Source organism: Nannospalax galili, unplaced genomic scaffold, assembly GCF_000622305.1.
Source record: "Nannospalax galili isolate Female #2095 unplaced genomic scaffold, S.galili_v1.0 scaffold80, whole genome shotgun sequence".
Lineage (NCBI taxonomy): Eukaryota > Metazoa > Chordata > Mammalia > Rodentia > Spalacidae > Nannospalax > Nannospalax galili.
Genome location: NW_008347188.1, coordinates 270856 through 293902, shown reverse-complemented (window position 1 = coordinate 293902; position 23047 = coordinate 270856). Strand labels below are relative to the sequence as shown.

General features: G+C 38.8%; 1 protein-coding gene across 3 annotated transcripts in view; it reads left to right on the top strand.

Moving 5' to 3' along the window:
* Positions 1-21765, top strand: part of LOC115072137 — a 39492-nt gene extending 17727 nt beyond the window's left edge. For 2 of the 3 annotated variants that reach the window (XM_029568590.1, XM_029568589.1), the window contains exons 3-4: positions 8516-8614; positions 9104-9660. In XM_029568590.1, coding sequence (XP_029424450.1) covers positions 8516-8614; positions 9104-9357 — 353 coding nt within the window. In that variant the 3' untranslated portion in view covers positions 9358-9660. Of the gene's footprint in view, positions 1-8515; positions 8615-9103; positions 9661-21665 lie in introns of those variants that run through there. The other variant, XR_003851201.1, reaches the window with a different exon arrangement.
* Positions 21766-23047: the final 1282 nt, after the last annotated feature.

The window sequence follows — 23047 nt, the reverse complement described above, 5'->3', positions numbered from 1 at the left end:
AATTGCACATTGCTGGCCGGTGGCTCAACACAGTCTGCAGATGGGAGTTTTGGCCTGAATGAATTGGACTGCAGAGTAATTGTTTTTTGAACTCTGAGTAAGCTGACAACGAGTTCAAGGTGGGGCATGTGTTACAATCATGATTTTTAGCTTCTCTTGAAAATCTGGAGCAGTGTTAGTACTGGGTGGAGATTCTCACTGGGTGAATCTGCTTGGAGAGCAGCTTTCTCTCTAGTGCACCCAGGCTTCATCCAACCCCCCGGCTCTGAATGCCGGGTGCCTTGCTCTTTTGGGGCTCTTACAACATCTGTATGGCTCAGTCAGCACTGAATCAATGAAAGTAAGGATGACTATGGAAACTCATTCCATAAGCTCTTGGAAAGAGAAATCAGCAGGTCTAGACCACTGGAAAATTTCTGAAGAATTGCAGGAGACCTGCTACTTCTCTTAAGTATGTCCGAAAGAAGCAGCATGTTTTACTCAAAAATTCTTCTTTGATTCTTTCATATTCAGGTCATTTCTTAATTCCAAGGGGAAATTGGTCTATATCTACATCCAAAGTGAGCATCTTCTCTTCTTTTTTTTTTTTTTTCAGTCTCCTCCATTCTCAAAACAATCTACCTTGTAAAATATTTTCCAGCTAGAGACATTTTTTTATTTCCAAACTTACTTTTACAGTGAAAGTAACTCTCTCCCTAACATCTTGCATTGCATAGCTCCTCTTGAAGCTTGTAATTAATGAAGATTTGAGAACAGCTGCACATCCATTAAAATTCTGGGCTTGTTGATAGAAGCAGGGATGGGTAACACTCAGGGTGGGGACTATGGACTATGCAAATGGGCTGCAGCACACATTGGCTGTTAGCCTTAATGGGAAAGAATTCTTAATGGTGGGCATTGAACCTGGAACCCTGGGCTTGCTAAGGGTCTGTTCTACCACCAGAGCTGCAACTCCAGCCCTTATTCTTCCCCACTAGATATACATTTGTATCTGTTGACCAATATCTCTGCTTTTCATCACTCCAGCTGCTGGGAGTCACAATTCTACTCTCTACTCACATAATTCAGTGTTTTTATTTTATTTTTTATTTCACATTCACATGACATCACCTAGCGTTTGTCTCTGTGACTGACTTATTTCACTTACTACAATGCTCTCAAGGTTCATTCATAATGTTGCAATGGCAGAATGTCGTGTGTGTGTGTGTGTGTGTGTGTGTGTGTGTGTGTGTGTGTATGGTACGTATGTGTCTTTGATGTATATGTGTGTGTGTCTGTTTTCATGGATTTGTGAGTGCAAATATATGCCTAAATATGGAGGCCAGAGTTCAATGCCAAGTATCTGCCTTCATTACTCTCTACCTTTTCTTTTTGAGACAGGATCTCTTACTGAACTCAGAAGAGCTCATGTATTTGCCTAGACTGGCTCTGGATGGCCAGCAAACCTGTGGGATCCACTTGCCTGCATTGCCTAGCGCTGAAATTACAGATGCAAAGGTCAGGAGTGGAACTTTGATCTTCATTCTTGCACAGCAACAGCTTCACCAGCTGAGCTATTCTCAGCCCCAAGATTTTTATTTTTTATTATTTTTTTTAATGCAGGATCTCTACCCTAGGCTGACGTCAAACCCCCTATGTAGTCAGGATGATCTTGAACTCCTCCTGCCTGAACCTCCTTAGTGATAGGATTGTAGACACGAGTCTACATAACATCTATATAAACACTTAGTTTATACACAGCGGGAGATCAAACCCAGTCCCTTGTTCACAAGCACTTTATATCCCTTGACCAGAATTTCCTTCTTTGTAAAGGCTGAACAGTATTATTCCACCCTGTTTATAGGCATGTTTAAAGTATTATTTATCCATTGGTGGATCCTTCCCATGTTTCATTTTGTAGCCATGCTGTGCAGCTCTGAGCTGAGCTTGTGAGTGTGAGCATTTCATGGACCAGCGTCAGTTCCTCTGGGACTGTTTAACCAAGCTTGTTTATTAGTTTTTATTATTTTGCATATTTGAAAAACTGAATATAAAGTCTCCTATTTTTAATTATGTATTTGTTGATAATATAAATGAAAATATAAATGGATACAAATCTCTTTCATTTATATTTTTCTTTTCTGTTCATCATTTTATTCTATATCATATATTGATATTTTTTACTTGAATCTTATGCTTTTTTAGTTATGTATTGATAATCTCTTTGCATTTCTCCCCTTTTTTGTTTGAATTTCCTTAACTATATGCACTTGACAAGGATTAACAATGAAGAATAGAGTTACCCATTTTTAATTTTAATTAATTACTTAATTAAATTTCATTTTATGTATATGAGAGTTTTGTCCACAAGTGAACCTGTGTGTGCAATGCTTGTGGAGGCAGGAAGATGGTGTCAGAGTCTCTGGAACTGGAGTTACAGACAATTGTTAGCCACCATGTAGATGTGGGGAACCAAACACTGGTCCTCTGCTAGAGCAACCAGTGCTCTTAGCCCCTGAGCCACCTGCAGCCCCTAGATTTGCCAATGAATCCAACTAAATAGTTAAATGCTTTCCTACTGAGCATTTTTCTCTATGGAAAGCTAGAGATGAGATGTTAGCCTTTCTGATCTCTGTATCAGTGTGTTAATATAAAGATTGACTACAGGAGACTTTCCAGGTACTTGTTTACTTAAAATCTTGATATGAAACATCTTTTTGAATATTAGGAATAAATGTGTTAGGAACATTTTGGAACAAGTTTTGCTGGGCATATGTTTAATTTCCTTTGGGTAAATATACAGTGGAATTGATAATTGATTTAATGTAGAGATTTAATTTTACAGAAACTAAAAAAAGTGTCATTTTAATTTCTAATAAGAAATGTATAGAGTGTAATTTCATTTTCTTTTTAAATTTTATTCTGTAATACTTTTTAGCTTTTTATAGTTAAACTTTGAATAAATTCCAGAAATACATAATATATTTAACTGAAAGTGTGCTACAATGTAAATAATTATTATTCTTGTTATAGATCCAAGTATCTATAAGCTTACTGTACCTACAAATTTTGTTTTTTTATGAGCCTTGGTTAAAACTTTGAAACCTTTTTATTGCACATAGTAAGAAATTATATTTGTCTAGGGATGTGACAACCTTGAGGTTTTCTCTGAGATCTATGACCTCATCATCCATGAGTGTGTGGCTATGCTTACAATCTTTATATTTACAGACAAGTACCCCAGTTACCTTAAAGAAGCTTCTTTTGCAACAGATGGAGACTATTACAGAGACTATTACAGCTGCTCACACACAGAGATTGACCGTAGATTGTCCAAGTCTAAGTGGCACATCTACAGTGCAACCTCTATACTTAAGGATCACGGAACACAGAACAAGGGGTGAACAGATCACTGATGCATCTCTTAATTCTCATCAATGAAGCCCCCTTGTGAAATAGAGTTAAGAATACAAAAGGTCACAAATGATCAAAGCGTAGGGTTTAAAAGTCTGTGGGTCTGTGAACAGGGCTCCTATATTAAATTCTACCACCCAGGGATCAGGGACTATTGCAGCAGAGGAGCAGAAAGATTGTAAGAGCCAGGGAGGAAGTGCATGACCATGTGGAGATAGAGTCCCATAGGCTTCTGGGACCTTGCTCATTTGAACCTATAGCAATGGTGTCAGCATGCACAAGAATCATGCAAACCCAAGCAGACAGAAACTCACCACAGAACTGTAGAAATGGTAAGGAGACCCCAATTTTAGTTGAAGAATTATTGGCAGATTACTGGTGGATGAGGAAGAACTTGTCTTCTTAAAGGGAGGGACTCTAGGTAGGTTTATTAGACCTCAGTGGATGAAGTTGCACTGAGGGACATCTGGAGACACTAACTTGACATGATAGACCTTAACACAAATGACAGGATGTGTGAATTCCAGTGGGGAGAGGCTATGGGAGGGGCCAATGGGGAAGGGGTATAAAGAATATTAAGATGTTCTGTATGGATAAAAGCTTCAGAGACCCAGAGAAGACAGAGTCCTGGAGCTACTGCCTTGCCCTGCTGGGTGGGATTCGAAGAGCTGTCCTCAGAGATCTATGACCTCATTCATAACATGACCTCATGCTCTATCCCAAAATGACCTCAAAATTGCAGGAACCCACATGTTGCATCTTCCTGAGGGTTAGAATTAAAACTCTGAATCACAGGGTCCTTCTGCTTGACCATCTACGAGGATGAGCAGCCAGGCCTCACCCACACTCCTGGAGCTGGTACAGCAGAAGCTGCTAGGGGAAAAGGCCTAACCATCTCTGCTCTGGAGCACCTGCCTAAGGAGCTCTTGCCACCAATGTTCAAGGAGGCCTTCCCAGGAGACAAACTGACATCCTAAAGGCAGTGGTCCAGGCTTGGCCCTTCCCCTGTCTTCCTCTGATGAAGACTCCAGACCCAGAGATCCTTCTGGCTGTGCTAGATAGACCCATGGATGATTAAATCTGGGAGACTGTGGTACAGAGCAGACACATCTGGGATCAGAAAGAATGAGACCAAACTTGGATCAGAGGCTTCTGATGGCATGATCTAGTAGAAGCCTTAACTACTTGATATCTAATAGGTACCACAGTAGGGTGTGGAGGCAGCTCAGAGCAGATACAGCCACTGTGTAGTGAGAATAACCCTGCCTCTTCCACAGGTGGGAGAAATGGCAACAGGTCCAAGTCAAGTAATTTAATGGAGAGAAGCATGACAGGTCTACAGATGGATGTAGCTAGGCACAGAGCCCTTGCCTAGCATGCATGAGGTCCTGTGTTGGATATTCAGCACTGAAAAAGCTTCAATGTTTACCAGACAAAGAGTCGAACAGGGAAAAGCTCACATGTGAGGTGTGGAGTAAAAGCAGACTGTATGTTAGGTCCTGTCCTACCTCCTCAGACTTTTACCTGCTGTCCCCACAGGAGGTGGGTGCTTACAGTGCTTGATTTGTGGATTGTAGAACAGAACTAAAGGAACTCATCGGCTGGAATGGAGGAGGTGGCTCCTCAGCGCAGGTTGTAACTAAGAACCTATCAGTGAAGGACCTTCCTGCATAGGCATACAGGAGGCATTTGAAGGTGTTGGCAGTCACAACTCACAGTCATGGATGGTGTCATAGCCAAACAGCTTCTAAGGGCTGGCCAGCTTTAAGTTCACCTCATTAGCATCCAGCTAGGACATTGCTTTTGCTGTAATTCCCACAGTTATGTAAGGAAAATCAAGGATTTTGCCCCTTCAAATGTTGACTATGGAAAAATTAGAAAGGTTTGAATTCATCTGCTTGCATGTATGTAATTCTATACGTAATCGTGTGTAGCCTCTGTCATTTATTTATTACTTAAAAGGAGATAATGGGCAGGGTAGTCAAACAGTGCACTACTATGAAATGGAAAATGACTTCCAGTCATTTCTCACAAAGACCACCATAGGTGACATTTTTCCATATTATCATTAATTCAGTTTTCTATCTACAATCGTATGTTTGTCTTTATATTTATATCCTATTAAGAATCTCAGATATCTGGGTTATTTTCACTTAAAACATACCTTGGGTGTTTTTCTGAAGGATGCATGAAGAACATGTGAGGGACATGTAAAGGACACGTGAAGGACATGTGAAGGATTGCCTTTTTCCCAACACTGCATCTTGCTACATTGTGTTCTTTGATATTTATTTATTTACAAAGTAACATTTATTTTTAGCTTTTATCTACATTATTTGTAGTTAATAAATGAAAATTGTGCATGTTAATGGTGCACACAAAATGTTTACATATTGTGCAATGATTTAATCAACCCAATTTACATAGCTATAATCTTTCTTTTTTATGTACTTATTTAAGAACATTTGCAATTTAGTATCTTAGCAATTTTCCAGTGAATGTACATACTTTATTAAGACAATCTACTGTACAGGAGTCTTCAATTATTTTCATTTCAAAAAATCATTTTTGCTATGAAAAACAATATTGCGATAAGCATTCAGAGATGTAGGATGATAATTACTAATCATTAGAGGCACCTCTACCGTGGATTGCTATTTCTAAGCTTCCAAATTTTTATAGCTATTGTCAGATCATTTCCGTGATGTTGCATGAAGTTCATTTCCCACCAACAATGTTTCAATGTGCCTCGTTTCAAACTTTATCTTTGTAGGCAAAATCAATTGTCTTCAAAACACTGGAAGTAAGAAATTTTCTCTTCCCTTCCATCCCTTTGCCACCTTTAATTTTCGAGACATGGAAACTTGTAGCATATTAGGGTTGAGAGTAAATTCCAAACGTTGACTACGCGGTACCTTCTTGTAAGGAACAAAACGGTGTTTCCCTGAGCCTGCTTTCAATTTCCGTGCTTCAGCCCTTCTTCGCTTTAACTCTGCCCACATGCTGGTATGTGGCAGTGTTAATTGGGCATTCCGCTTTTTGAATCTCATGTAGAATGTTCATCCAACTCATTTACCACAAAATTAAAAAAAAAAATGAAGAGAATGAACACAGCCATTAGAGTTGTTGTGAATAATTTGAGTTAAATGTAAATGTAGAAAGAAAATAGGAAAAGTACTATTAAGCACACCTTGCCCTCCACAATAGAACTCGATACAGATTTACAATGTTAATTATTCCCATCATCTATCTATTTAAAAGCTGAGAGACTGAAATATGAATATTTCAGGTATTTAAATACTAACTTCTTAAAAATGTACTTTATTAAGATATCATTATGCATATTTTAAAGTTAAAAATTCTGTGCTATGTAGATGTAAAGATAAAATTCCCATTTATTGTCCACTGAATGTGAGGGAAATTGAATTTGTCAGGAAGCTGATTGATATCTCGAAGTGTTTTGTTTTCAGTGACTGGCACTGCCGAGTTACAACCATCTATCATCTAACAGGTAATTAGTCAGATTTCTCATCATGAGCCTTCAATCCTGCTGTTTTATTATTGAAATACCGCAAACCAGTAGGCAATTTGAATGCAGATAAAGTTCTCTGTCATGGTCTTAAGGACAAAGACAACATTTTGCAATTTAGGGGTACTGAGTTTGAATAAAATTCACTGAGATGTAAGTTTGGGTCTTATGCGAAAATAAATATGAAAGATTTAATTTGATACCTCATTTGTCCTCCATCGTGACAACTGAGAAACTTGCTGTTTACAGAAGCAACCTAGTGATCTAATGCAAACCTGCCTTATTATAACGTTTTACAAGGAGAATGTTAAGTAGAAGAACACAGACTGTGGTGTGAAGAAAGTTAAACGAAATAAAGGAACTTGGTCTTGAATAGATTTCTTCAATTTTCTAAGATATTTTGAGGTGGTGGTAAAAGCAATTTGCAATTAACAGTAGCTAATAATGTAAAAACTTCACATTTTAAAGAATTCTTTTCTAATAAGCTCAGATATTAAAAGAATTGAAAGGTCTGAAGCGATACTTGCCTTCACTGGGACACTCTGTATGAAACAAGCTTTGTCCTCAACTCAGCACCTCGGGCCTCTCCCACAGCACATCTGATGTGGGGCACAGCATGTCCAGTACTGCTGTCTCAACAATAATGGTATAAATCTGTGTCTTCCTATTGTTTTGGTGTGTGTATGGATGAATATATTTACATGTTTTCTCAAGATTGAGTTAAATAATAATTTCATTTAACCCATAAAATGCTGTATATATAGAGCATATACATTAAGATTAATTGAGTCGTGCAATATTCTTTGAGACAGGATTGTACTCTGTAGTCCATGGTAGTCTGGGAATCACTCTGTAGTCCAGACTTAAGATAATCTTCCTGCGTCAGTCTCCTTTGTGCCAGGATTACATATTACAGGCTTGAGGTGTTATGCTGTTTTATGTTTTTAGTTTTTTTTTGTGTGTGTGTGTTTTTAAAATACTTTTTTTTAAATACTAGAATTTGGAAATAAGACTTCAAGCATGCTAAGCAAAAGCTTTACCCTTGAGCTATTTTATATTGTTTGAGAATGTCCTAAAAACATAACATGTTTTGATCACGTCCACTCTAATTTTCTCCCTTCCAGATCCTCTCCTTTCTCCCATACCATATTTCCTCCCAATTTCATGTGTTCTTTTTAATTTTAAACCCACTGAGTTCACTTAGTGCTGCAGTATGTGCACTGAGGTGGGGCCATTTATTGGCTCATGGGTAGCCTCTCAAGGGTCATACACTTGAAGAAAACTAACAGTCCTTCTCCAAGAAGCCATCGGTTGCCAATAGTTCTTCAGTTAAGGGTAAGACTCTATACCTACATCCAGCTTCCGTGCTGGGATTCTGTCTGGCTTGATCTTGCCCAGGCTTTGAGCATGCTGTCACAGCTGCTGTGAGTTCATGTGTGCATACCCACGAGCTTTATCCCAACCCATAATGTTTTAACTTTAGTTGCCTCGTTATGTCAGCTGGTTAATAATGGATTTTACCAAAAATAAAATGTTTGTGTACTTGACCTTGATTTTTATTATTTTCTCTTATTTTATTGCTGTGGTGATTAGGTATAGACTGCAGCACATGCTTGGCAAGTACTCTACCACAGAACCACACTCAACCCCTACGGTGTCATTTTGCACTACTTGAACCCAGAGCCTTGCACAGTAAGTATAGCACTTGCAAATGTTCTAACACTGAGGTATATCCTCAGCCTTGATTCTAAAATCTAAATCAAATTTTATGTTTACGTGAGAACTGAATGCTGATTTTACACATAAGGCATATAGTGCCTATAGTGGGGGCATGCAACAATTTATGCACTATGTAGATTATAATGAAAATGCCATCAAATTGCAACAGTGTAATTTTTCTTATAGTGTATTTATTGAACTATATCCATCTGCAGAAAATAGTTATAATTCTTTATATAAACTAAACTGGTTCTATCATTGACAGTTTCTAATACCTTCTCATGTATAAAGAAACATTGTAAGCAATCGTGATTGAAGAATTAATATTAGATCATGAAGAATTAATATAAAAACATCTTCAGGTGCCATTATATGGAGAATGACGGTCTAAGAGGAAATATTAGACGAACCAGTTTGTTAAATAGGTAAGTAGGATGTTTTCTGTGCTTTTATTCAAAGCAGATAGAATATGTGTAAGTTTCCAGACGTGGATAAGAGTGTTACCTTCACCAGAGGAGCTTCTGTTTTGCAATGAACAGTGCTTAATACAGAGATACACAAGTGGTCAAAGAGCAGACCCTGCAGTTCATGGCCCTAAGCACGACATCTGTATCATCCCCCAAGAATCTCAAGGCTCAAGGAACATCATGGAAGAGGGGGTGAAAAGAATAAACGAGCTAGAGGTTGAAGTGTGGTGCAAAACAGTGACATGGTAGATGAACTCACGGCAGCTGTGGTTACATGCACCAGGCCTGCACAGGACTAGGCTCTCAATATTTCATCATGGGCTCATGAGGACCGATCCTTCCTCTAGGGAACACTGACAGTTAATGGTGGCTGGAGGGAGGGGTGTGCTTCTTCAGTGATGGAGCCACTGATAAGTTGCCCATGCCGCAGTAGGTAACCTCTTACCCATGCTCATACAGGAAACCCTAATTCAGTTCACTGAGTCACAGACATACCAAATGACATGAAAGTAGGAAACAGACTTTTTAGGAAGAAGAAAGGTTTTAGCAGGAGGAGACAATATAAGACAGGGTAACGGGATGAAAAAGCCTAAAATTATATATATTATATATATGATATTGAATATAACATATGGATTTAAAATATGAAGTTTTATATTATAAAATTATATACATTCATGAAGCTGCCAAAGAATAAAAAATTAAAATTATCAAAAAGAAAATGACACATCTTTGTTGTCATACAAGATGCAAAGACACTAGTCCCCTGAGAATCTAATTTAGACAATAGTTGCGCAATCCCCTAATAAATGCAAGCTGAAACATTAAGTCAGCCACCCCCCACCCCCGGCTTGCATAATGGCAACTGAGCTTCTTGAGATTTACTTCTTATTATAAGAAAGGACATTTAGATGTTAGACTGACCACGTGACTACACTGTGTTGTATCAAGGGCCAATAATGGCTGAGATCTACTGGTGGCAGATAAGACACTGAGCATATTACAGTATTTCTCACTTAATCCCCTGTGAGTGAAATGTTATTATTCTCTTGTTGTGGATGAGATACTGAGGCTGAGAGAGCTTAGACGCCTCGTCTTGTTTCAAAGCTAAGAAAGTGGAGCTGGAATTTAAATTCAGCACGTTGCCATTGGTCTTCAACTCTTGTCTCCCTGCTTGCTGATACCAAAGCAATATGGCTGTACTGTATACACTCATTTAGTCACAATTTGGGAAGGAAAATGCCCATGAAAAGTTTAATCTAGGGACACTTATGAGGGGCTGTGGAAGTTCAGATTTTATCCTTATCATCTTCATCATATTTTACCAAAAATTGTTTTTTTTACAAATATGTAAAAGTACATTAGATAATACTAATGAAACACAAGGAGAGTTCTAGCATATGCAGATCAATGATCAGTCAAATCATCTTCTCCAAGAACGAGATTCATTGTCCTCTTCTTCATCATCATCTTGAAGTAATGACAGCATGCCCAGGGACACCTCGCCCTCGGCCTCTACCCCTGCCTCGGCCATGAGCTGCACCTCGACCTCTTGTATGGACTCCTGTACCACGACGAGATGAAAGAATCCCACGGTTAGCAGCTTCTAGCTGTAATTCTGTATATTTTCTCCTGAGTTCAGTGACTTCTTCTCCAGCCTGCATCTTCTTATATAAATCCAATTCCACGTCAAGCAATCCAGATTTTATTCTTATGGATATTGCTTCTGCAGATTAGTTTTGATCGGTATTGCTGTTTCTGTTCACATGTTGCTCCTATGGAGCTGAAGCTCACAGGAACAATGACTGGTAGAAAAATCACACAGCTATTAAGTGGCGCGATCAGAGCTGTTCCCTTTCAGGAACTTGAATCATGTTTTGCAAACTCAATTACATTTTTGAAGAATTTAGAAAGCAGTTGGCATATTGGAAAACAGCATTAATTTTGGATCAAGAAAGAACTATGCTAAAAGGCCAAATCTCAGCAGATACTAGGAGGATATGGACCTGGAGTGTTTTGACCATTGTTTGCACCTCTGTAAAGTGGGATAGATGAGAACATCTGTTCCAGCTACCCTATGTGCCTTGTGTGTTCAAGCACTGGGCACTCATTTGAAAGTCGTGAACTTTTGAGGCCTATCACAAAATAACACATATTCTGAGTTCTTTGGCTTACATGGGGGTAAATATGGTGTATTCTTTATTCTCATGAAGTTTGCTGCATCAATTACTAAAATGTATGAGTTACTGAGAATACTAACCAATAAAACCGAAACTTCTAATAAACCTGCCTGTGAGGATAACGGATAAGATGTAAAGATCTAGTTTTACAGCGTTTGGATCTAATATACTTACTCCTGTATTTCCTTTTGTTAAAAAATATTTATTTTGATTTGCATGTATATGCCTGTGTGAATGTATGCCATATGTGTGCAGGTGCCTGAGGAGGCCAGAAGTGTTTTGGATCTCCTGAAGTTGTAGTTACAGGTTGTTGTTAGCCACCATGTCCTGGGAACCAAACTCAGGCCCTTCAGAAGATCAGTAAGTGCTCTTAAGTGCTGAGCCATCTCTACTGCCCTTTGTAGAAGTTCTTAATAATGTATTGCTTAGAATGTGTTCTATGGATTAATAACGTTAGATTTCCTGATGACTAACACGGAAACTGTACATGCTTGCTTTCATCTGAGGTGCTGCATAGGAATTTGGATTCTGGCTGCTTATTTGAGAAATACAACCTCTGGGAGAGAGGGCTCGAAATACATGGTAGCCATGAAAATAGGTGATTATATAGATGGATTAATTTCTTCTGGCCTATATTTTACCTAGCCCTATCAAGATGCTAGATTCTAGGATCGTGGTAAAATGAAAATGGCATTTATACAAAAACATAAATCATAGATCAACACGGTAAAGGAGAAAGCATAGATAAAGTGTGTTCTAGAAAGGTTCAGCAGAGGAAATGACCAGTCAAGCCACCCATAAGAATCAAAGTGGACTGATAAATTCTACAACATAACAGTTGAGCTTATTTAATTCTTTCTTTCCTCCTTTCCTCCTTCCTTCTTTCCTTCCTTCCTTCCTCTCCTCCCTCCTTCCTCCCTCCCTCCCTTCCTTCCTTCCTTCCTTCCTTCCTTCCTTCCTTCCTTCCTCTTTATTTCTCCTTCAAGCCTTGATTTTAAAAATTAGTATAATAACCACACATAGTTATGGGTACAGTGCATGCATACAACCCACACTGATCAAGTCTAGATCATTAGCATGTCCATCTCCTTATCATTTCTGTGTGTTTGCAGCCTATGACGTCCTCTCTTATAGTTCTTCATAAAATATACAATAGTTGCTGCAAATGATAGCCACCCTACTTTGCTGTCATACACCGGGGCCTGTTCCCCATGTCTGACTCTCTTTTGGCTCGCATAATTCAGCTTTCTTCCATGTTGCTTCTTTCCAACCTGTCCTTCTCAGCCCCTGAATATCACCTCTCTGTTGTGTTGGCTTTTGAAAGATGGGTAAAATTTCACCAAGGGGAGCAGAAATTGATGACAGAGAATTATCTGAGTAAAAAAAAAAACATAGAGGAAAAATATGAGGTGGATTTTGAAGTGCTTTATATTTTATTCTTATAAGTTACTAGAGATTCTTTAGAGGCTAAATGAGCAGTAACTATTAAAATAAATATGTATCCACTTTTAGCCCTGCATTTTTATTTTCTAATACACACACACACACACACACACACTTCTGGGAAACATCATACAAATGTGGACTTTGTGAAAATTATTGAAATGTTTGTTTCTCCAGGGAATGATTTTATTTGCTAACAGTCATTATTACTGAAATTTACAGGTTGTTAACATTTGTCAGTCACTGTGCTAGGCACAGCACTAAATAAAACATTGAGCATTGAACAGAAGAGACAAAAATATCCACCTTCAGAGTTTATGCTACAATAGAAGATATATATAGAGAAAAAAGTTTAAAAGTAGCATATAGAGAAACTTTGCAGAGGGAAAGCAAGCAGGGAATGAGATGGGAAATAATTCTTAAGCCAAGTGAGCAAGAATGATAACTTGGAGAAAGTTCAGGAGTGGGGTGATTTTAAAGACAGGGCTTGCAGCTGCGGACTCCAGTTTTGGCTTTAACCAACATGGAGTCATTGCAGGATTTTGATCGGAAGAGTGATGTGGGCTGCTTTACATTTGATGCAATCAGTCGTGTTGATGCTCTGCGGAGAACAGACGAAGCAGGTCTGGAAGCCACGTTAGAAGCTTCTGTGCTAAGCTGTGACTAGACTGGTGGTTAATGCGAGAAGAGGTTGCATCTGAATGTGTGTATGGGAAAGATGAGACAGCAGAATTTGTGACCCACGGGATGAGAGGGCAAGAGGGGCAGGAAGGGGTAGGGAGGGATTTGAGCGAATGAAGAAGAGCAAGAGGAGTTGTTGGTACAGGAGAAAGTGCAGGAGCATTTTACACGGCACCACGGAGATCTCTATGCAACATGCACGGTGGACCTGAGGGCTCTGTTTCCATCCTCTTAGGAATGCAGAGTAGGTAGTTTCATGTGTGGATTTGGAGTCCATGGGAAAGGTCCAACATGAACTTGAGAGCCATTACTTTATGAAAAGCATTTAAAAATCATGAACTGGAAGAAGTTCTAGGGATTCTAAATGAAGGCAATTCCTAAGAATTTCAGAAATTAGAAAAGTTTTTAATTAAGAACAACAGAGATGTTAGTGTCCATAATGTTAAGAAACTACCATAAAAATAGTTCACTGTTCTAAAACATTTTAATTTAAGTATAAAAAAATACTAACAAGGGTTTTAATTCTCTCCTTGACAAAATGAGATCATGCGGTGACGTAGCTTGCTTAGAGTTACACAAGTGTCAAAGACATAGAGCTGGAGTTTGATTCTCAGATGTCTTTCTTAATCAGGGAGAAGATTAAGTAAAAGTAAGGTTTGATATAGTGTTTCCATTTATATTTGTAGTATAAATATAAGTACTTCAGAGATGGGTGTGCTGACCAACACCTGTAATTCCAACATTAAAGGCTAAGGCAGGAGGATCATATGTTTAAGGACAACACAACCTGACCAACATACATAGTGATACCTAGTCTGGAAAAAAATTCCTAAAAAACTGTCACTTATGAATAACTGGGTGAGGTGGTGCACACCTGAAATTCCAGCACTTGGGAGGTGGAGGCAGGTGGATCAGAAGGTCAAGGTCATCCTCAGCTATGTATTGAGTTTGAGGCTAGTCAGTGATATGTGAGACTTTGTCTTGAAATAAAAAATCTGACATCCATTTCTCTTTATATAAATGTATATAAAAACAATTGCGGAAGAAAGATCTAGACACATTCATGCCAAATAGGAATTCTATAATTAGTTCGTGATTTGGGATATCAAAATTTCTTTTGCATCTCTCTCTTTCCTTTTCTTCTTTTTTTGAGACAGGGCCTTACTACATATCCCTGGCAGGTCTGTGATTCCCTATGTAGGTCAGTCTGGCCTTGAACTCATGGAGATCCACCTGCCTCTGCCTCTCAAGTGCTGGGATTTAAAGGTATATACCACCATGCTGGGCTGCTTCAGTTTCTTGATACATAAGTAGTTTTCAATCCTATTTACTTCATTATTCCTTAATCCAAGTAGATTCTTACTTGAGATGGCTCCTTGGACATCAATTAATAAATATTGGTCAAATATATTGCTTTAGATCAGACACTGTTAGTTTAATTAGACCTCATTTTAATTGAATTTTGCTACAAGGAAATTCTTTCAAAACAAAGCTTGCTGCATGTGGATGATAGCTTGTGTAAAATATTGTGGTGCCACCTGCCATCTGTTCACTAATGTAGGCTGGTCATGTCTGACTAAACTATAAAGAATTTTAAAAAATAGATTTTTGGATTTCATACTAACATGCTGTAGCATGGTAATATTTAAAATATATTTTGAAAGGAAACACAAATTCAATAAAAGGACATTATACTGCTTAAAAAACTTGCCCATGCAGATATAATCTATTATTAATTCATTGAATCATAAATAAAATATGTTCTATTAATTTTGACTTTGCATTCGGTTTCATCTTAAGGCCACATTCTGCCCTTTTGCTGAGCAGCTGGTGTTCCGAAGAAAGACTTGCAGGTGTTTCCGTGAGCAGAACTTCAGTGACTCTTCTGCCAGCCCTTAGCTGTGCTGGTTATAATGGGATATTGTTTCTTAAAGTCATGATTACTGTTCTCAATGATAAGGATGTGAAAGACAAAGAAAATGGAGAGAACAAGAAGAAACATGAGGAGTGTGAGGCCAAGATTTAAAAATTGTGGTACCTAGCTAGAGGAGAGGATCAATTAGCCATCTGACTTCTACCCCTGGCCCGACTATAAGCCTGTTCTTGAGAAAAATCACTTCACAGTAAAGTTTCTGTGATATTTGACATCTTTCTCACAGATCTACCAATACTGGACATTTTTTCTTATATAATTTTCTTTCTAGTGAGATATTTACAGCAAAATGTTGTATGAGTGTCCTTACATTGGAAAAGTAAAGTGTACTTAAACTTCTCTCAGTACATGGAGCTGATCCTATGCAGTTCCCATCTATTCATTTAAAAATCAATGAATTCATTACTTATTTGATATGAATACTGTGCATTATGCTATTCAAAGGTAAATAAAGCCAAATTCTCAGCATCATGGTATGTACTATCTCAGCCCAGAGGGGAGAATCAGAACAGATGAGACTACGTGTCATAAATGTGGTAAATATTGTCCCAGCACTTGAATAGAAATGAGTAACCTTTTATAGTAGTGATGACTAATTCTTTGGGACAAAAGAGCAATTGGAAAATCTAATAGAAAAGGTAACATTTGGGGTCTGGAGAGATGGTTCAGCAGTTAAGAGCACTGGCAGCTCTTTCAGAAGACCCAGATTCAGTTCCCAGGATCCACATGGTAGCTAACAACTGTCTGAAACTCCAGGTGTATAGGATCTGACACCCTCTTCTGGCTTCTGTGGGCACCACACCCATGTGCTGTACTTACATACCTGCAAGCAGAACACTCATACACATAAAAAATTAATAATAAATGTTAAAAAGTGACATTTGAAGATATAAATGTTTTAAGCCTGGGGATGACACGTCAGAGCTATGTAGAAAATATGGCTATGATAGGTGTGTTGGAGAATTGATGAGGTAAATTTAAAGCATGTGATTTTTATCATAGTAGAGTCAAGGGAGGTTATGGGGCTGGTTTTGGTAGATGGCAGGGGGAGCGGAGAAAGACATGGTAAGGTGAGACATTTTTGGAGGTCAATCTCCTGAGCTGTGGAGAATGGTTGGAAGCAGAGTTTGTAGAAGAAGAAAGGAGAGTGGAGGAGGGAGACTCAAGATTTTCTAACGGGTTTGTGATGGTTTGAATGAGAATGTCTGAGAATGTCGCCTAAAGGCTCCAAGTATGTGAACATTTGTCCCCAGTTGGTAGTGCTGTTTTGTGAGGTTTAGGAAGTATTAGAGGCAGCATGTCACTGGGAGTAAACTTTAGTCTTGCCACACTGGGACTGTCTCTCTGTGCTTCCTGTGCCTGCTTGAAGATGTGAGGTCTTGACTTCCTTCTGCCATGCCTCCCTGCCATGATAGACTCTTATTCCTTTGGAACTGTAACCCCAATAAACCCTGTTCCTGATATAAGATGGAAGATAAACACCTTGGTCATGGTGTTTATAACAGCAACAGAATAGTAAAACAAGGTTCCTAGAAGGGTGGTTATAAATTCAGGTCTGTGCATGTAGAGTTTGGGTTTCCAGCAGATTGTTCAAGTGGAAATATCCTGAAAGAAGTTCAAAGATAAACCTAGAATTTAAAAGAAAAGCATGAAGGTTTGAATTATTCCTATTAGGAATCCTCAGCATGCCATCAGTTGGTAGCTGAGGTCTCTAGCTGATGTTCTCTTAGAGTGTGGCTCTTTTTGATTAGCTCAATTGCCTTCTGTTTTTTATTTTTTTGGTGGCATAGTTATTCAAGTTCACAAAATCTATTCTTCATGAGTAGCAAAGGAAAGTAATAATGTTTACATTATGGGTTACTGGAGAAAATTTGGTGAACCATGGCAGGAAAGGCTTAATGTTAAGCACTGATAAGGTGTGAGCTCACTTGGTTGCTACTCTGTTGCTACTGCTGCTGCTCATGCTTGCTTTGCAGCTCTGCTAGCAGAGACGTGAGAACCGTCAGTACAAACCATTCCTCCAAACTACATACAGATAAAAGGCTTGTAAGAAGTGGGCAAACTTCAGAAGGAAAACTTTTTCCTTCCTAATTTTGTAGGGCTAAGGAAACCTTGTGCCTTGCACATGTACATGCTTGGCAAACAGTCTGCCAGTGAGCTACATCCCAAGCTCTTGTTTGAAATACTGTCTTGTTACATAGTTCAGGCTGGCCTTGCCCTTGTGATCTTCCTACCTCTGCCTCCTGAGTGCTGGGATAATAGACTAGAAAGTCTTTTTCTTTTGAAATGATGAAATTAGTATATTTAAAAATTTACGTAGGTGAAGGGAGAGATGGAAGACATGGGAATATTTTCAAAGTTAGGACTTAGTGGATCTGGTTCTAAGTACGCAGCTGGAGTTAGGAACACAAGCCTGGGGATTCGAAGGACATGGTGAAGGTTTAGAAATAGCTTCAGTAGGGAACACGAGGAGAAGGTCCCGAGTGTCCTTCTTTGTTGTTAGTCTTCAAAATTCTACTGCTTTCTACAAAAACCTAGATTTTTCTTTTCCCTTAGTACCTTAGACAATTGCTATAATACTAGACTCTGCAGTCATGACATACTTTGTAGTTCACTCTTCCAGTCTTTAAATAGCCAACCAATTTTATTTTTAAAATGCTTGCATCCTGCTACTTATGTAACCAAACCTATCAACTGTATCTCCTCATTCCCTACAGGATAAAAGAAAAAAAAAAAAAAGAAAAAAAGAAAAAACAATGCTTCTTCACACCTTGCTATTCTCATTCATCTTCTCCAATATGCAATAGCTCAATGATCCTGAGCTATCATTAAGTACATACAATACTGTTCAAAGAACAATTTTGAGGGGATTGGAGGATGGCTCAGCAGTCAAGAGCACTGGCTGCTCTTGCAGAGGACCCAGGTTGAGGACTGGGGTTTGATTCCCAGCACCCACGGGATGGCTAACAACCATCTTCTATAATTCCAGTTCCAAGGGATCCAGCACCCACTTTTGACTTCTGTGTTCATTGTAGGACATGGGCACACTTATATACATGCATGCAATACACTTGTACACATAAAATAAAAATAATAAAATATTAGATAAAACATTTCAACTGTCAAGGGTCACAGTGGATCAGTTCTTTCAAATTTTTGTCAATGGCCAACTACCTTTTCTTTGCTATTTAAAAAATTTTAAATATATTTATTTTATGTGTGTGAGCATTTTTGCCTGCATGTACGTAAATGCACCCCTGTGTGAAATGCCCATGGAAGTCAGAAAATGGTGTCAGGTCCCCTAGAACTGGAGTTTTGGATTGTTGTGAGCCACCTTGTGGGTGCTGGGAACCGAACCCAGGTCCTCTGCAAGAGCAGCCAGTGCTCTTAACTGCTGAGCCATCTCTTCAGCCCCTCCTTCTGCTATTTTTATAGTACATGTTTTATATACCTCTGCCTGAGCCATGATCATACTGTTCTATAGCTATCATGCTTGCTTGTGTATCTATTAGATCCTACAATCTGACATCTGCTATAGTGTTTGGTCCATAGAAGTCATTCATAATAAATTGTGTCTTCCTTTGATTGCAATTGCCATCTGGGCCCATTTCCTACTACACTGTAAGCTCATGGAGACTTTGGTTATCTACAGCTGTCTTTACCTGTAGCCTATTGTCTGACAGGTAGCAGGGTTCAAGTTATGATTTTTGAATAGTGAAAACAGGGAAAAATATGTTCAAAGTTTTAGTACATCATCCTAAAGCCTTGTTTTTGGAGGAATATGGTATTTTATAGAGTTCTTCTCTATTAGATGATTTCAAACCTACAATTTCAGTCCTAATTTAATTTTCCAAAGAGATCATATTTTGTGTAATAGTGAGTTATGTATAATATCCTTAATGTTTGGATAAACAAATCATTTTGAAACCAATTGAATTTAAAAATATGTAGTTCTTATTTCACTCTAAGACTGGCAGAAGCTCTGGGGGTAAGATTTACTGCTCGTTTTGAGGGAGACCATGGGAGTGTGCCGAGAAGCCAGTGAGGAATTACAGTTTCCATGTAGAAGAGCAGATGCTGCTTTGTAAACAGCACGCACATCAGTTACTCTCCAGAATTGTTTGTCTTCCAGGAAGAAGGCAGAAAGCAGCTCGTTCCTTCTGATGGATGAGATGAACTGCTTGGTTGTGTGCCTGACTGCTTGGGAGCTTCCAAAGTTCTCTGATGGTATTTGGGGAGTTGCCTTTTAGCTTCTCTGCTTTTTACTGGTTGTGGTGTTCAGATAACATGAAACATAAGAGGCAGGGTTTTGATTTTGAAGTAGTGACTGTAGAGTCTTCAAACTATTTAGACTAGTTGCTGAGTGTCGCTTTACCATTTGAAGTAATTGAAGCTGTCAAAGGCTGAAGCTGTCCCACCCACACGCAGTGCCCACTCTGCAGTGTCAAAGACCAAGGGAACTGTTTTTTTTTTTTTTTTTTTTTTTTTTTTTTTTTTTTTTTTTTTATTGGTTTTATTTTTAGCTTGTGTCAGTTGGTCATGCTGACTGAGGGCTGACACTAAAGCCAGCATATAATGAGGTGTCATGTGTTGTTGCTTTTATGCATTCACCTTGGGACAGTCATTATACCAAGTGAACAGCTCACAGCTTCTCTTCCTGTGGCTCCTAGTGCCATCTCTGCTTCCTGCCGTTCTTTCAGTCATCTTTCTCTCTCTCCTGCTAGCACCATCTCTAGCCAGAGATGTCTACCTCTATTGCTGAAAGTTCCAGAACCTCTGGGCTCCCCTCACATCTGAAGCTAAAGGCCGCTTTCTCATTGAAGTGTTTCTGTCAGAGTGCCAGAGAGCTGTGACAAAGTTAACAGGCAAAGATGCTTGGCCTATGACTGCCATGCTCCTGCCTTCGCTCGCAGGCAACAGGTACAGCCTGGTACAGCTGACCAAACAGGCACTCCATGAACTTCAGTGTCAAGTCGCTTAGCATTCTCAGAGATGGTTTAAGAATTGCCCTGTTCCTGATTATACTATTCAATATAATAAGGGGTGGCACTCCTTTAAGTCACCTTTAAAATAGCTATCTACTATGATTCTATTCAAGTTCTGAGTTAAATTGATTCCAATTCTGCATTTTTGGGTGTAGCAGCTTGACAATAATTTATTTCCCATGAAAGTTATTGTGATAATAAAATAAACATGAAAGTGTCAATGGCTCATCACAGTAGAACAAAAAAAATCAGAAGTTTCTGTGAAATTAATGTTGCTGTGATACTTTCTGCCCATCTTTTAGTGAATGTCGATGTAATTATTTTATTATTATTTTGTCTTTTTGAGACAGGGTCTCCTTGTAGCCCCAGCTGTCCTGGAACTCACTATATAGACCAGGCTGGCCTCAAACTCACAAAGATCCGCCTGCCTCTGCTTCCCAAGTGCTGGGATTAAAGGTGTGCGCCACCACGCCCAGTATTTTTTTACATGTATGAGTGTATTGCCTGCATGCATGGAAGTGTACTTGTGTCATGCAATGCCTGTGGAGATCAGAAGAGGGTGTTTTCATCCTCTGGAAATGGAGTTACAGACAATTGTTAGCTGCCATGCGGGTACTGGGAATTGAACCCAGGTCCTCTGCAAGAACAGTCAGTGCCCTTAACCTCAGAATCATCTTTCCAGTCCCTTGTAAACATATTTCACAAATGGCTATGTATACATTTTTGTTGGCTATGTACCTCAAAGTAAAACTGTTATATCATAGGGCATATGCATGTTCAGTTTTAGTATATACTTTTCCATTTAACTTTCTGGTATAAATATTTTTATTGATTGCTACACAGTCTTTAATACTATCTAAATGCAATTTTAATAGTTACACGTTTCTTCAAGTGGTTATAATGCAATTTACTCAAATATTTGCTTACTGGTTCAGTATTTTGCTGACTTACAATCTCAGAACCTTTTAAAAAATTTATTAAAATTTAAGCTGATTTCTAGATGTAACATATTTTATGTTTTTCTGGAATATTTGAAGTCTATTCCAGAGGAGGTATTTATAACACACACACACAAGCACTTATTTACCACTTTATTTGAACAGTCCTTGGGAGAGAGCCTATACTTATGAGGATGAAATAAACAAGGTCTTGGACACTCAAAGAAACATCACCATGTGGCCACATCAGAAACATGCACACTCTCCCTCAGTCTCAAATCCATGTACGTGTTACTTCTGAAGAGTGGCATTTGCCAATATTTTCAGAGATTTGTCACTCTATCATTACACACAGATTTACTCCCCTTACGTCCTTTTCTTTCTTTTTTTTTTTCAGATACTCTCAGTCTCTCAAACTCATGCTTCAGCATCCCAAGTGTTTACACCACAGGTGCACACCACCATATGGGCCTGGCTGTTGTGTGCTCCTCCTCCTCCTCCTCCTCTTCCTCCTCTTAAATGTTTTTTGTAAACAAGGTCTCTCTGTATCCCCAGATGACCTGGAACTTGCTATGTAGACCAGACTGGTCTGGATTTCACAGAAATCTACCTATTCTGTCTTCTGAGTGCTGGGATTAAGGGTGTGTGCCACCAGGCCCAACTTCCTTCTTTTTTAACAGTTTATTATGTATATATTTCTTCCTGAGTTTTCTTCAATGTTTCTATCTCTTTTGTGAATTCATTCAGAAGTTTATCCCTATCTTCTTTTAGCTCTTTGATTTGTTTGTTCGTGTGTTCTTTAAATTCATTGAATTCATTGAATTCCTTGATCGTGTTTATGATTGCTCGTTTGAATTCAGTGTCCTGGGTTATCTCTAGGGTGTTTTCCTTGTCAAACTCTTCTACAGGATTGGTGGGGTTTGGTGGGGACACAGTGTTTTGGCTTTCAATTTTATTATTTTTTTTGTTGTGGTTTTGGCATGTGAATTTCTTTTGTTGTTTATGATTCTGATATGAGAATTAAGTTGAAGTGTGCTTCTGTTTGTATTATCTGGGTGCCTAGACCTGCTGAAGGGGTATTCCAATTGCCTCACCCTGTGTCCCTGTTCAGTATTGGAAGAAGCCAGAGCTATCTGCATCCCTATTCCCTTTTGGCAATTGGGGTAACCCCTTCAGAGGATGACGTGATAAGAATAGGAAGTAGGAATTGGCTAGGCAGTTAGGGTAAAAAGACCCCAAAGAAATGCAGCCAGTTTCTGGGCTAAAGGTCAAAATGTCCTTGGGCCTGTTAGCAACATACTCTGTTCCAAAGGCCAAATTTGTCAAAATGTCAAAAGTATTTGGGAGCTAGTATCTAATTTTTAAAAGATTTTAGGGTTACCTTTTCAGAGGGGGAAATGTTGGAGGGGAGGGAGTGGGCATGGATTTGATCAAAACACCTTATATGCATGTATGAAATTCTCAATAAAGTTTTTGTAAAAGTTAAAAAAAGAATAAAAAAATAAGCATAACTTTTAAAAAATTATGTGTATATGTGTGTGTCTGTGTGGGTGTATGTGCAAATCCATGCAGATGCCCATGGAGGTCAGAAGAGGGTGCTAAATCTCCTGGAGCTGGAGTTACAGGGCTTGTGAGCTGCTCAACATTAGTTCTGGGAACTGAACTTAAGTCCTCTGCAAGAGCAGTGAGTGCTCTAAACTGTTGAGCCATCTCCCCAGCTCTGCATTGTGGTTCTTTACAAACATGTTGTTTGAGTTTGTTGAATTAATAATTAGCATA